The 15751-nt window shown below is 60.0% G+C and overlaps 1 protein-coding gene and 2 long non-coding RNA genes across 3 annotated transcripts; 2 read left to right on the plus strand and 1 right to left on the minus strand.

Moving 5' to 3' along the window:
• Window positions 1–3802: 3802 nt before the first annotated feature.
• LOC115491524 (uncharacterized serine/threonine-protein kinase SBK3-like) lies at window positions 3803–11529 on the plus strand (the record flags this gene model as incomplete). Its single annotated transcript, XM_072921454.1, has 6 exons — window positions 3803–3890; window positions 3986–4087; window positions 4195–4287; window positions 5071–5194; window positions 7530–7732; window positions 10951–11529. Coding segments are annotated over exons 1-6 (1173 nt in total), but the record flags the coding sequence as incomplete, so codon positions are not given.
• Window positions 11530–11585: 56 nt separating this feature from the next.
• On the plus strand, window positions 11586–13794 carry LOC140681615 (uncharacterized). Its single transcript, XR_012052663.1, has 2 exons — window positions 11586–11646; window positions 11701–13794. It is a non-coding gene; the product is annotated as an uncharacterized lncRNA (long non-coding RNA).
• On the minus strand, window positions 12584–13790 carry LOC140681616 (uncharacterized). The gene is made up of 5 exons (XR_012052664.1): window positions 13732–13790; window positions 13576–13643; window positions 13268–13337; window positions 12739–13179; window positions 12584–12654 (listed from the first exon to the last, which is right to left on the minus strand). It is a non-coding gene; the product is annotated as an uncharacterized lncRNA (long non-coding RNA).
• Window positions 13795–15751: the final 1957 nt, after the last annotated feature.

The raw sequence follows: 15751 nt of genomic DNA on the forward strand, positions 1-15751 counted from the left end.
CAGTATGACCCCAGTATATCCCAGTATGTTCCCAGTATATCCCAGTATATCCCAGTATGGCCCCAGTATATCCCAGTATATCCCAGTATGATCCCAGTATGTTCCCAGTATATCCCAGTATGGCCCAGTATGTTCCCAGTATATCCCAGTATGGTCCCAGTATATCCCAGTATGGCCCCAGTATATCCCAGTATGGCCCTAGTATATCCCAGTATATCCCAGTATGATCCCAGTATGACCCCAGTATATCCCAGTACATCCCAGTATGATCCCAGTATATTCCAGTATGTTCCCAGTATGGCCCCAGTATATCCCAGTATGGCCCAGTATGTTCCCTGTATATCCCAGTATATCCCAGTATATCCCAGTATGGCCCCAGTACATCCCAGTATGGCCCCAGTACATCCCAGTATGGCCCCAGTACATCCCAGTATGGTCCCTACACCCCAGGGACGCTCTCCCAGTTCCCTCCCAGTCCATCCCAGTGCCCCCGCACCCCCTCCTGTCCCCGTCCCTTCGTGTCCCCCTGTCCCATCCCCCCCCCCAGTGTCCCCGCTGTCCCCTCTCTGTCCCCTCTCTGTCCCCTCTCTGTCCCCTCTCTGTCCCCCCTCTCTGTCCCCTCTCTGTCCCCTCTCTGTCCCCTCTCTGTCCCCTCTCTGTCCCCTCTCTGTCCCCTCTCTGTCCCCTCCCTGTCCCCTCTCTGTCCCCCCTCTCTGTCCCCCCTCTCTGTCCCCTCACTGTCCCCTCTCTGTCCCCTCCCTGTCCCCTCTCTGTCCCTCTCTGTCCCTCTCTGTCCCCTCCCTGTCCCCTCACTGTCCCCTCTCTGTCCCCTCTCTGTCCCCTCTCTGTCCCCTCACTGTCCCCTCTCTGTCCCCCCTCTCTGTCCCCTCTCTGTCCCCTCTCTGTCCCCCCTCTCTGTCCCCTCCCTGTCCCCTCACTGTCCCCTCTCTGTCCCCTCTCTGTCCCCTCTCTGTCCCCCCTCTGTCCCCCCTCTGTCCCCTCTCTGTCCCCCCTCTGTCCCCCCTCTGTCCCCCCCTGTCCCCTCTCTGTCCCCTCACTGTCCCCTCTCTGTCCCCTCCCTGTCCCCTCACTGTCCCCCCTCTGTCCTCTCTCTGTCCCTCTCTGTCCCCTCTCTGTCCCCTCTCTGTCCCCTCCCTGTCCCCTCACTGTCCCCTCTCTGTCCCCCCCTCTGTCCCCTCCCTGTCCCCCCCTGTCCCCTCTCTGTCCCCTCTCTGTCCCCGCACAGTCCGCGCGGGGCGGTGGCACCGCGGGCTCGGGAAACTCTGAGTCACAGCGCGGGGCCAGCGGGGGGGACAGAGACAGGGACAGGGACAGGGACAGGGACAGAGTGACAGAGGGACAGGGACAGGGACAGGGACAGGGACAGAGGGACAGAGTGACAGAGGGACAGGGACAGGGACAGAGTGACAGAGGGACAGGGACAGACAGGGACAGAGTGACAGAGTGACAGCCACCCTCAGGGACAGGGACAGTGACAGCGACAGGGACAGTGAGAGTGAGAGTGACAGGGACACGGACAGGGACAGGGACAGGGACAGTGACAGTGACAGTGACAGTGACAGCCACCCTCAGGCACAGGGACACCTGGGGACAGCGGCAGCCGCGGCCACGGGTGAGACACGCGGGGACAGCTGGGGAGATTGGGGACCTTGGGGACACCTGTGACACCCTGGGGACACTCGGGGGGACCCTTGGGGCACCCTTGGGGACACCTGGGGAGCCTTGGGGACACTCGGGGCCATCTGAGCCACCCCCCGGGGCACCCTTGGGGACAGCTGCGACACCCTGGGGACAGTCGGGGGGACCCTTGGGGACAGGTGGGGACCCTTGGGGACACCTGGGGAGCCTTGGGGACACTCGGGGCCATCTGAGCCACCCCCCCGGGGCACCCTTGGGGACAGGTGGGGACCTTTGGGGACAGCTGGGCCACCCCAGGGACAGCTGGGCCAGCCCCTGGGGCACCCTTGGGGACAGCTGCGACACCCTGGGGACAACGGGGAGACCCTTGGGGACAGGTGGGGACAGCTGCGACACCCTGGGGACACTTGGGGGGACCCTTGGGGACAGGTGGGGACCCTTGGGGACAGCTGCGACACCCTTGGGACACTCGGAGGGGCCCTTGGGGACAGGTGGGGACCCTTGGGGCACCCTTGGGGACAGCTGCGACACCCTTGGGACACTCGGGGGGACCCCTGGGGACAGGTGGGGACCTTTGAGGCACCCTTGGGGACAGCTGGGGACCCTTGGGGCACCCCTGGGGACAGCTGCAACACCCTTGGGACACTCGGGGGGACCCTTGGGGACAGGTGGGGACCTTTGGGGCACCCTTGGGGACAGTTGTGACACCCTGGGGACAGCTGCGACACCCTGGTGACACTTGGGGCCACCCTGGGGCCACCGGGGGGACCCTGGGGACACTCGGGGCCATCTGGGCCACCCCCCCGGGGCACCCTTGGGGACAGGTGGGGACCCTTGGGGACAGCTGTGACACCCTGAGGACACTCGAGGGGACCCTTGGAGACGGGTGGGGACCCTTGGGGACAGCGGGGGGACCCTGGGGACCCTTGGGGCACCCTTGGGAGCAGTTGTGACACCCTTGGGGACAGCTGCGACACCCCGGGGACATCTGGGGGGGACCCTCGGGGCCATCTGGGCACCCCCGGGGACAGCTGGGGACAGCGGGACAGGTGGCGCGGGTGGCGCGGGTGACACCGGTGGCACGGGTGGCACTCGGACAGGTGGCGCGGGTGGCGCGGGTGACACCGGTGGCGCGGGTGGCACTCGGACAGGTGGCACTGGTGGCACTGGTGGCACTGGTGGCACTGGGGGGGAGGGGAACAGGTGGTGAGGGGGAGGGGAGGGGGGAGGGGACAGCGGGGCTGGGCTGGGTTATACTGGTTTGTACTGGTTATACTGGTTATACTGGTTATACTGGGTTGTACTGGTTTGTACTGGTTATACTGGTTATACTGGTTTGTACTGGTTTGTACTGGTTATACTGGTTTGTACTGGTTTGTACTGGTTATACTGGTTATACTGGTTTGTACTGGTTTGTACTTGTACTGGTTTGTACTGGTTTGTACTGGTTATACTGGTTTGTACTGGTTTGTACTGGTTATAGTGGTTATACTGCTTATACTGGTTATACTGGTTTGTACTGGTTACACTGGGTTATACTGGTTATACTGGGTTATACTGGTTTGTACTGGGTTGTACTGGTCCATACTGTCCATACTGGTTATACTGGGGTTACACTGATCCATACTGGTTTATACTGGTCCATACTGGTTTATACTGGTCCATACTGGTCCATACTGGTTTATACTGGTCTATACTGGTCCATACTGGTCCATACTGGTCCATACTGGTCCATACTGGTCCATACTGGTCCGTACTGGTCCATACTGGATTACACTGGTTTGTACTGGTCCATACCGGTCCATACTGGTTTATACTGGTCCATACTGGTCCATACTGGTCCATACTGGTCCATACCGGTCCATACCGGTCCATACCAGTCCATACTGGTCCGTACTGGTTTCTACTGGTCCATACCGGTCCATACTGGTTTCTACTGGTGCAGGTCATGGACGCCCCCTCAGATGAAGGTGACGATGACGATGATGAGCAGCCGCTGCCACAGGAGCGCCCCCTGCAGGTCTGTACTGGTCCGTACTGGTCTGTACTGGTTTATACTGGTTTGTACTGGTTTGTACTGGTTTTTACTGGTCCGTACTGGTTTATACTGGTCCATACTGGTCTGAACTGGTCCATACTGGTTTATACTGGTGCAGGTCATGGATGCGCCCTCAGATGAAGGTGACGATGACGATGATGAGCAGCCGCTGCCACAGGAGCGCCCCCTGCAGGTCTGTACTGGTTTGTACTGGTCTGTACTGGTTTATACTGGTTTGTACTGGTTTATACTGGTCCATACTGGTTTATACTGGTTTATACTGGTCAGGCCGTGGGTGTCCCCTCCGAGGCCGGCGCTGACGATGAAGGTGACGATGACGATGACGATGATGAGCAGTCACTGGCGCGGGCTCAGGAGCGCCTCCAGCAGGTCCGTACTGGTCTGTACTGGTCTGTACTGGTCTGTACTGGTCTGTACTGGTCTGTACTGGTCCATACTGGTCCAGACTGGTCCATACTGGTTTGTACTGGTGGCAGATCATGGACGCCCCCTGGGAGGCCGCTGATGATGAAGGTGACGATGATGAGGATGAGGAGTCGGTGGCGCGGGCCCAGGAGCGGCTCCTGCAGGTCTGTACTGGTTTATACTGGTTTATACTGGTCTATACTGGTTTGTACTGGTCCATACTGGTTATTCTGGTTTATTCTGGTCTGTACTGGTTTATACTGGTCTGTACTGGTTTATACTGGTCTGTACCGGTCCATACTGGTCCATACTGGTTATTCTAGCTTATTCTGGTCTGTACTGGTTTATACTGGTCCATAATGTTCCATACTCGTCCCTGCTGGTCCATACTGGTCTGTACTGGTTATACTGGTCCTTACTGGTTTATACTGGCCCATAATGGTCTGTACTGGTCTGTACTGGTCCATAGTGACCCATACTGCTCCATGCTGGTCCATACTGGTCTGTACTGGTTTATACTGGTCCGTACTGGTCCATACTGGTCCGTACTGGTCCGTACCAGTCCATACTGGTTTATACTGGTCCATATTGGTCCATACTGGTTTATACCGGTCCATACTGGTCCATACTGGTCCGTACTGGTTTATACCGGTCCATACTGGTCCATACCGGTCCATACTGGTCCATACTGGTCCATACTGGTCCATACTGGTTTATACTGGTCCATACTGGTTTATACTGGTCCATACCGGTCCATACAGGTCCATACTGGTCCATACTGGTTTATACCGGTCCGTACTGGTCCATACAGGTCCATACTGGTCCATACTGGTTTATACCAGTCTGTACTGGTTTATACTGGTTTATCCTGGTCCATACTGGTCCATACTGGTCCATACTGGTCCGTACCGGTTTATACTGGTTTATACTGGTTTATACTGGTGCAGGCGCTGATGTCCCGCGCCGGGCGGGCGCTGCCGCTCCGGGATCTGGGTCAGGACTGGCAGCTGCTGCGGGAGCTCGGCAGCGGCTCCTACGGACGCGTCGTGCTGGCCCGGCCCCGGCGCGGAGGTGAGTGCACCTGGGCACAGCTGGGCACACCTGGGCACCTGGAAATACACCTGGGGGCACCTGGGCAAACCTGGGAACAGCTGGGGCACCTGGGGGCACACCTGGGGGCACCTGGGGGTACCTGGGGCACCTGGGGGTACACCTGGGGCACCTGGGCACAGCTGGGCACAGCTGGGGATACCTGGGGGTACACCTGGGCACAGCTGGGGGCACCTGGGGCACACCTGGGCACACCTGGGGGCACCTGGGCACACATGGGAATACACCTGGGGCACCTGGGGATACACCTGGGCACACCTGGGGCACCTGGGGGCACACCTTGGCACACCTGGGGGTACCCTGGGGATACACCTGGGGCACCTGGGCACCTGGGGATACATCTGGGGCACCTGGAAATACACCTGGCACACCTGGGAACACCTGGGGGTACACCTGGGCACAGCTGGGCACAGCTGGGGGTACCCTGGGAACACCTGGGGGCACCTGGAAATACACCCTGGGCACCTGGGCACAGCTGGAGCACCTGGGCACACCTGGGGGTACACCTGGGGGTACACCTGGGCACACCTGGGGGCACCTGGGCACAGCTGGGGGTACACCTGGGGATACACCTGGGCACAACTGGGGGCACCTGGGGACAACTGGGGGCACCTGGGGGCACCTGGGGATACACCTGGGCACAGCTGGGGATACTCCTGGGGATACACCTGGGGCACCTGGAAATACAACTGGGCACCTGGGGGCACCTGGGCACACCTGGGGATACACCTGGGGGCACCCTGGGGCACCTGAAATACACCTGGGGGCACCTGGGGGCACACCTGGGGGTACCTGGGGATAACTGGGCACCTGGGCACAGCTGGGCACAGCTCGGGATACACCTGGGCACACCTGGGCACACCTGGGCACAGCTGGCGATATACCTGGGGGCACCTGGGGATACACCTGGGCACAGCTGGGGGCACCTGGGCACCTGAAATATACCTGGGGGCACCTGGGCACACCTGGGCACACCTGGGTATACACCTGGGGATACACCTGGGGATACACCTGGGCACACCTGGGCACAGCTGGGCACAGCTGGGCACAGCTGGGTATACACCTGGGGATACACCTGGGGATACACCTGGGGGTACCTGGGGCACCGGGGCACCCACGGGCACATGGGGGGCATTTGGGGGCACCTGGGGGTACACTTGGGGATACACCTGGGAGTCACTTGGGTCATTCTCCCCTGGGTGTCATCGTGCCCTGTCCCCGATCGAGCTGCGTCACCTGTGCAGGTGTGTCTGTCCCTGTCCCAGGTGTGTCACCTGTCCCAGGTGTGTCTGTGTGTATCACCTGCGCAGGTGTGTCTGTGTGTGTCACCTGTACAGGTGTGTCTGTGTGTGTCACCTGTACAGGTGTGTCTGTCCTGTCCCAGCTGTGTCACCTGTACAGGTGTGTCACCTGTCCCTGTCCCAGCTGTGTTACCTGCCCCAGCTGTGTTACCTGTATAGCTGTGTTACCTGTACAGGTGTGTGTTACCTGCCCCAGCTGTGTTACCTCTACAGGTGTGTCACTGTCCCTGTCCCAGGTGTGTTACCTGCCCCAGGTGTGTCACCTGTACAGGTGTGTCACTGCCCCAGCTGTGTTACCTGTACAGGTGTGTCCCTGTCCCAACTGTGTCACCTGTCCCTGCCCCAGGTGTGTTACCTGCCCCAGGTGCATTCCCCGCGGCTGACCCGGCTGTGCCCTCACCTCACCTGTGCAGGTGTGTCTGTTTGTGTCACCTGTACAGGTGTGTTCCCTGTCCCTGTCCCAGCTGTGTCACCTGTCCCAGCTGTGTCACCTGTACAGGTGTGTTACCTGTACAGGTGTGCTCCCCGCGGCTGACCCGGCCGTGCCCTCACCTTACCTGTACAGGTGTGTCCCTGCCCCAGCTGTGTTACCTGTACAGGTGTGTCCCTGTCCCAGCTGTGTCACCTGTACAGGTGTGTCCCTGCCCCAGCTGTGTTACCTGTACAGGTGTGTCCCTGCCCCAGCTGTGTCACCTGTACAGGTGTGTTACCTGCCCCAAGTGTGTCACCTGTCCCAGCTGTGTCACCTGTACAGGTGTGTCACTGTCCCAGCTGTGTCACCTGTACAGGTGTGTCTGTCCCTGTCCCAGCTGTTTCACCTGTACAGGTGTGTCAGTGTCCCAGCTGTGTCACCTGTCCCAGCTGTGTCACCTGTACAGGTGTGTTACCTGCCCCAGCTGTGTCACCTGTACAGGTGTGTCACTGTCCCAGCTGTGTCACCTGCCCCAGGTGCGTTCCCACCGCTGACCCGGCCGTGCCTCCCCTCACCTGTGCAGGTGCGCGGGTGGCGCTGAAGCTGCTGTCCAAGGAGCGCACGCCCAGGTGGGGCTTCCTGCGGGAGTTCTGCACTCACCTGTGCCTGCGGGGGGCGCTCACCTGTCTGCAGGTGCTGCCGCTCGCCTTCGAGACCCCCACCGAGTTTGGCTTCGCCCAGGAGCTCGCACCTGCCGGGGACCTGTGCGGGCTGCTGACACCTGGGGTGAGCGACAGGACAGGGGGACAGGTGGGACAGGTAGGACAGGTGAGGGACAGTGGGAGAGGTGGGACAGGTGGGTCATGGACAGGTGGGACATGGACACGTGGGACAGGTGGGACAGGTGAGACAGGTGGGAGAGGTGAGGACAGGTGGGACAGGTGGGACAGGTGTGGGACAGGTGGGACAGGTGGGACAGGTGAGACAGGTGGGACAGGTGTGGGAAAGTGGGACAGGTGGGTCATGGACAGGTGGGACAGGTGGGACAGGTGGGACAGGTGAGGGACAGTGGGACAGGTGAGACACAGGTGGGACAGGTGGGACAGGTGGGACAGGTGAGACAGGTGGGACAGGTGGGACAGGTGAGACAGTTTGGACAGGTGGGACATGGACAGGTGGGAGAGGTGATACAGGTGGGACATGGACAGGTGAGGGACAGGTGGGACAGGTGGGACAGGTGAGATACAGGTGAGACAGGTGGGACAGGTGGGACAGGTGGGACAGGTGAGACAGGTGGGACATGGACAGGTGGGACAGGTGGGACAGGTGGGATAGGTGAGGACAGGTGGGACAGGTGGGATAGGTGGGACATGGACAGGTGGGACAGGTGGGACAGGTGAGACAGGTGAGGGACAGGTGGGGACAGGTGAGACTGGTTGGACAGGTGAGGGACAGGCGGGACAGGTGGGACAGGTGAGGGACAGTGGGACAGGTTGGACAGGTAGGGACAGTGGGACAGGTGGGACAGGTGAGGGACAGGTGGGACAGGTGGGACAGGTGGGACGGGGGGACAGGTGGGACAGGTGAGACAGGTGGGACAGGTGTGGGGCAGTGGGACAGGTGAGGGACAGGTGAGGGACAGGTGAGCACAGGTGAGACAGGTGGGACATGGACAGGTGGGACAGGTGGGACAGGTGGGACAGGTGAGACAGGTGGGAATGGTGGGACAGGTGAGGGACAGGTGGGACAGGTGAGATACAGGTGAGGGACAGGTGGGACAGGTGAGACATGGACAGGTGGGTCATGGACAGGTGAGACAGGTGAGACCGGTGGGACAGGCGAGGGACAGGTGAGGGACAGGTGACACAGGTGGGGCAGGTGAGACAGGTGAGTCATGGACAGGTGGGACAGGTGGGACAGGTGGGACAGATGAGGGACAGGTGAGACAGGAGGGACAGGTGGGACAGGTGGGACATGGACAGGTGGGACAGGTGAGGGACAGGTGAGATACAGGTGGGACAGGTGGGTCTTGGACAGGTGGGACAGGTGGGACAGGTGGGAGAGGTGAGGGACAGGTGGGACAGGTGAGATACAGGTGGGACAGGTGGGACAGGTGAGACAGGTGGGACAGGTGAGCGACAGGGGGACAGGTGGGACAGGCAGGACAGGTGAGGGACAGGTGGGACAGGTGGGTCATGGACAGGTGGGACAGGTGAGATACAGGTGGGACAGGTGAGGGACAGGTGTGGGATAGGTGACACAGGTGGGAGAGGTGAGGACAGGTGGGACAGGTGGGACAGGTGGGACAGGTGGGACATGTGGGGACAGGTGGGACAGGTGAGGGACAGGTGTGGGACAGGTGACACAGGTGGGACAGGAGGGACAGGTGGGACAGATGGGTCATGGACAGGTGGGACAGGTGAGACAGGTGAGACAGGTGGGACAGGTGGGACATGTGGGGACAGGTGAGACAGGTGAGGGACGGGGGGACAAGTGGGACAGGTGAGAGGTGGGACAGGTGAGGGACAGGCGGGACAGGTGGGACAGGTGGGACAGGTGGGACAGGTGGAACAGGTGAGACAGGTGAGACAGGTGAGGGACAAGTGAGGGACAGGTGTGGGACAGGTGTGGGACAGTGGGACAGGTGGGACAGGTGGGACAGGTGAGAGGTGGGACAGGTGAGAGACAGGTGAGACAGGTGGGACAGGGGAGAAAGGTGGGACAGGTGGGAGAGGTGAGGGACAGGTGGGACAGGTGGGACAGGTGGGACAGGTGAGGGACAGGTGGGGCAGGTGGGACAGGTGAGACACAGGTGGGACAGGTGAGGGACAGGTGGGACAGGTGGGACAGGTGAGACAGGTGGGACGGGTGGGGCAGGTGGGACAGGTGTGGGACAGGTGGGACAGGTGGGACAGGTGAGAGGTGGGACAGGTGGGACAGGTGGGACATGGACAGGTGGGACAGGTTGGACAGGTGAGGGACAGGTGGGACAGGTGGGACAGGTGGGACAGATGAGGGACAGGTGTGGGACAGGTGTGGGACAGGTGTGGGACAGGTGTGGGACAGGTGAGGGACATATGTGCACCTGGGGGAAAGGACAGGTGTGCACAGGTGACCTTTCAGGTGACACAGCACTGGCTGGGTGACAGTGCTGAGTGTCCCCATGTGATCCCAGGTGTGTCCGCCCTCCCCAGGTGTGACCCCAGGTGTGTCCCCCCTCCCCAGGTGTTCCCCCAGGTGTATTACCTGTCTTCAGGTGTGCCCCCAGGTGTGTCCCAGCTGTGCCCCCAGGTGTGTTGCCTGTCCCCAGCTCTGTCCCCAGCCGTGTCCCCATCCCCAGGTGTGTTACCTGTCTCCAGGTGTGTCCCCAGCTGTGTCCCAGGTGTGTCCCAGCTGTGCCCCCAGGTGTGTCACCCCTCCCCAGCCGTGACCCCAGCCGTGTCCCCATCCCCAGGTGTGACCCCAGCTGTGCCCCCAGGTGTGTCCCCAGGTGTTTTACCTGACCCCAGCCATGTCCCCATCCCCAGGTGTGTTACCTGTCCCCAGGTGTGTCCCAGGTGTGTCCCAGGTGTGCCCCCAGGTGTGTTACCTGTCCCTAGGTGTGCCCCAGGTGTGTTACCTGTCCCCAGCTGTGACCCCAGGTGTTTTACGTGACCCCAGCCGTGTCCCCACCCCCAGGTGTGTCCCAGGTGTGTTCCTGTCCCCAGGTGTGACCCCAGCTGTGACCCCAGCCATGTCCCCATCCCCAGGTGTGTTACCTGTCCCCAGGTGTGTCCCAGGTGTGTCCCAGGTGTGCCCCCAGGTGTGTCACCGCACCCCAGGTGTGACCCCAGGTGTGTTACCTGTCTCCAGGTGTGACCCCAGCCGTGTCCCCATCCCCAGGTGTGTTACCTGTCCCCAGCCGTGATCCCAGCCGTGTCCCCGTCCCCAGGTGTGCCCCCAGGTGTGTTACCTGTCTCCAGGTGTGTCCCCAGCCGTGACCCCCGCCATGTCCCCCTCCCCAGGTGGGCCTCCCGGAGCCGCAGGTGAAGCGCTGCGCCGCGCAGGTATCCTCCGCCCTGTCTTACCTGCACGGCCACGCGCTGGTTCACCGCGACCTGAAGCTGGACAACGTCCTGGCCTTCGACCGCCGCTGTCACCTGGTCAAGGTGTGCGACTTCGGCCTGACGCGCGTTCTGGGCTGGCAGGTGCGGCCGGAGCGCGGCCCCGCCCCGTACTGCGCGCCGGAGCTGCTGCAGGTGCGCTCAGGTGAGGCGCAGGTGAGGCGCCTGGAGCCCGCGGCGGACACCTGGGCGTTCGGCGTGCTGCTCTTCGCGCTGCTCACCGGCGCCTTCCCCTGGGCCTCACCTGCGCGCTCCGACCCCGCCTTCCGCCGCTTCCGCGCCTGGCACGGCCGCACCTGCGCAGGTGAGGCCCCGCCCCGCCCGCCGCGCACCTGGCGGGGGTTGGGGGCGGAGGGGGTGGAGATGCTGCGGGGGCTGCTGCACCCCCGGCCCGCGCGCAGGTGTCCGCCCGGGGAGGTGCTCAGGTACCTGGGCGGGGCCTGGGCAGGTGAGCGGGGGCGGGTGGGACCCGCAGGTGAGGGGGGACAGGTGGGAGATGCAGGTGAGGGGGGACAGGTGAGCTCTGCAGGTGAGCGGGGACAGGTGGGAACTGCAGGTGAGAGTGACCAGGTGAGCTCTGCAGGTGAGCAGGGGCAGGTGCGACCCGCAGGTGAGCGGGGAAAGGGGAGCTCTAAAGAGGAGGAAGGACAGGTGAGCTCTGAAGAGGAAGGACAGGTGAGCTCTGCAGGTGAGAGTGACCAGGTGAGCTCTGAAGAGGAGGAGGGACAGGTGAGCTCTGCAGGTGAGAGTGACCAGGTGAGCTCTGAAGAGGAGGAGGGACAGGTGAGCTCTGCAGGTGAGGGGGGACAACAGAGCTCTGCAGGTGAAGTAGGACAGGTGAGCTTTGCAGGTGAGAGTGACCAGGGGAGCTCTGAAGAGGAGGAAGGACAGGTGAGCTCTGCAGGTGAGAATGACCAGGTGAGCTCTGCAGGTGGGAGCGGCCAGGTGAGCGGCCAGGTGAGCTCTGAAGAGGAGGGTGACCAGGTGAGCTTTGCAGGTGAGGAAGAACAGGTGAGCTCTGCAGGGGAGGAGGGACAGGTGAGCTCTGAAGAGGAGGAGGGACAGGTGAGCTCTGCAGGTGAGAGTGTCCAGGTGAGCTCTGAAGAGGAGGAAGGACAGGTGAGCTCTGCAGGTGAGAGTGACCAGGTGAGCTCTGCAGGTGAAGGACAGGTGAGCTCTGAAGGGGATGAAGGGAGCAGCCAGGTGAGCCCCACAGGTGAGAATGAGAGTGGCCAGGTGAGCTCTGCAGGTGAGACGGGCCAGGTGAGCCCCACAGGTGACTCCAGGTCCCCCAGTAGTCGGGTGGGGACACCTGGACAGGTGAGAGGAACACCCGGAAGTTGGATAGAAACACCTGGAGATGGGATAGAGACACCTGGACAGGTGAGGGGAACACCTGGAGATGGGCTGGAAACACCTGGAGTGAGATGGAAACACCTGGAGATGGGATAAGAGACACCTGGGCAGGTGAGGGGAACACCTGGAGATGGGCTGGAAACACCTGGAGATGGGATAGAGACACCTGGACAGGTGAGGGGAACACCTGGAGATGGGCTGGAAACACCTGGAGTGAGATGGAAACACCTGGAGATGGGATAGAGACACCTGGGCAGGTGATGGACACACCTGGGCAGGTGAGGGGAACACCTGGAGATGGGATAGGGACACCTGGAGATGGGCTGGAAGCACCTGGACAGGTGATGGACACACCTGGAGATGGGACAGAAACACCTTGAGATGAGATAGAAGCACCTGGACAGGTGATGGACACACCTGGGATGGGCCCAGGACATCTGGACAGTGATGGACACACCTGGACAGGGATGGATGGACACACCTGGGCAGGGATGGACACACCTGGACAGGTGATGGATGGACACACCTGGACAGTGATGGATGGACACACCTGGACAGGTGATGGACACACCTGGGCAGTGATGGATGGACACACCTGGACAGGGATGGATGGACACACCTGTACAGGGATGGACACACCTGGACAGGGATGGATGGACACACCTGGACAGGGATGGATGGACACACCTGGACAGGTGATGGACACACCTGGACAGGTGATGGACACACCTGGGCAGGGATGGACACACCTGGACAGGTGATGGATGGACACACCTGGACAGGGAGGGATGGACACACCTGGGCAGTGATGGACACACCTGGGCAGGGATGGACACACCTGGACAGGGATGGATGGACACACCTGGACAGGGATGGACACACCTGGACAGGTGATGGATGGACACACCTGGACAGGTGATGGATGGACACACCTGGGCAGGGATGGACACACCTGGGCAGTGATGGACACACCTGGACAGGTGATGGACACACCTGGACAGGGATGGATGGACACACCTGGACAGGGATGGAACACCTGGACAGGTGATGGACACACCTGGGCAGGTGATGGACACACCTGGACAGGGATGAACACACCTGGACAGGGATGGATGGACACACCTGGACAGGGATGGATGGACACACCTGGACAGGGATGGATGGACACACCTGGACAGGGATGGATGGACACACCTGGGCAGTGATGGACACACCTGGGCAGGGATGGATGGACACACCTGGACAGGAATGGATGGACACACCTGGACAGGGATGGATGGACACACCTGGGCAGGGATGGACACACCTGGACAGGGATGGACTCACCTGGGGTTACCTGTGCTCACCTGGGGATCCCAAATTCAATAAAATTCCCGGGATTTTGCCTTTTTTTGGTGTTTTTCTTCCTTTTTTTCTTGTTTTTTTACCTGTTTGGGTCTGGGGGGTGGGGGAGGGGCGGGAAAAATGGGGGGAATGGGAAAAAATGGGGAAATTGGGGAAAATCAGGGAAAATACAGAAAAAATGGGGGGAAATGGGAGAAAGGTGGGGGAAAATGGGGGGAAAAGGGAAAAGTGGAAAAAATGGGGAAAGAAAGAAAAAAGAGGGAAATCCCAAATCCCAAATTCCCGATCCCAAATCCCAATCTCAAATTCCCGATCCCCAATCCGCAATCCCAAATCCCAATCCAAATCCCAAATCCCAAATCCTAAATTCCAAATCCTGATCCCAAATTCCAAATCCCCAATCCCAATCCTAAATCTCAAATCCCCAATCCCAAATCCCAAATCCCAGTCCCAATCCAAATTCCAATCCCAAATCCCCAAACCCAAATCTCCAATCCCAAATCCCAATTCCCAATTTCCAAATCCCGATCCCAAATTCCAAATTCCAAATCCTGATCCCAAATCCCAAATCCAAATCCCAAATTCCAAATCCCGATCCCAAATCCCAAATCCCCAATCCCACTCCTAAATCCCAAATCCCCAATCACGATCCCCAAATCCCAAATCCCAAATCCCAGTCCCAATCCAAATTCCAATCCCAAATCCTCAAACCCAAATCTCCAAATCTCAAATCCCAAATCCCTGAATTGCAAATCCTCCAATCCCCAAATTCCCAATCTCGAATTCCAAATCCCCAATCCCAACCCAATCCCAAATCCCCCAATCCCAAATCCCAATTCCCAATTCCCAATTCCCAATTCCCAATTCCCAAATCCGAAATCTCGATCCCAATTCCCAATTCCCAATTCCCAATTCCCAAATCCCGATCTCAAATCCCCGATCCTCAATCCGCAATCCGCAATCCCAAATCCCAAATCCCAAATCCCAAATCCCAAATCCCCAATCCCAAATCCCAATTCCCAAATCCCAAATCCCAAATCCCCAAACCCCAAATCCCCAAATTCCCAATCTCCAATCCCAATCCCGATCCCGATCCGGTCCCGTCCCTTTTCCCGGTGCCCTTTGGAATTCCGGCGCTTCCGGGTCCGAAGGTTCCGGGCGGTTCCCGCCGGGAGCGGCTCCGGAGCCAGGTGGGGTCGGGATCCGGGGGGGATTCGGGATCCCGAGTGGATTTTTGGGATCCCGAGTAGATTTTTGGGATCCCAAATGGATTTTTGGGATCTCAGGGGGTTTTGGGAATATTTCTGTGAATCCCAAATGGATTTTTGGGAACATTTCCCTGGATCCCGCTGGATTTGGGGGTTCTGGTGGATTTTTGGGAACATTTCCCTGGATCCCGCTGGATTTTTGGGAATGTTTCCCTGGATCCCGCTGGATTTGGGGGTTCTGGTGGATTTTTGGGAATGTTTCCCTGGATCCCGCTGGATTTTGGGGTTCTGGTGGATTTTTGGGAACGTTTCCCTGGATCCCGCTGGATTTTGGGGTTCTGGTGGATTTTTGGGAACGTTTCCCTGGATCCCGCTGGATTTTGGGGTTCTGGTGGATTTTTGGGAATGTTTCCCTGGATCCCGCTGGATTTTCGGGAATGTTTCCTTTCCCCCTTTTCCCTTGGCCCCTTTTCCCCTCCCCCACCCCATTCCCGCTTCCCCCAACCCCAATCCCAGACCCTGAGCCCCGGGATTCCCCCACAGGAATGGGAGCGGGATCGGGATCCGGATCCGGATCGGGATCGGGATTGGGATCGGGATCGGGATCAGGATAGGGATTGAGATTGGGATCGGGATTGGGATCGGGATTGAGATTGGGATCGGGATCGGGATCGGGATCAGGATCAGGATCGGGATCAGGGTTGGGATCGGGATCGGGATCAGGATCAGGATGGGGATTGGGATCGGGACTGGGATCAGAATTGGGATTGGGATTGGGATCAGGATTTGGATCA

The sequence above is a fragment of the Taeniopygia guttata genome, chromosome 37 (genome assembly GCF_048771995.1).
Source record: "Taeniopygia guttata chromosome 37, bTaeGut7.mat, whole genome shotgun sequence".
NCBI classification, from domain to species: domain Eukaryota; kingdom Metazoa; phylum Chordata; class Aves; order Passeriformes; family Estrildidae; genus Taeniopygia; species Taeniopygia guttata.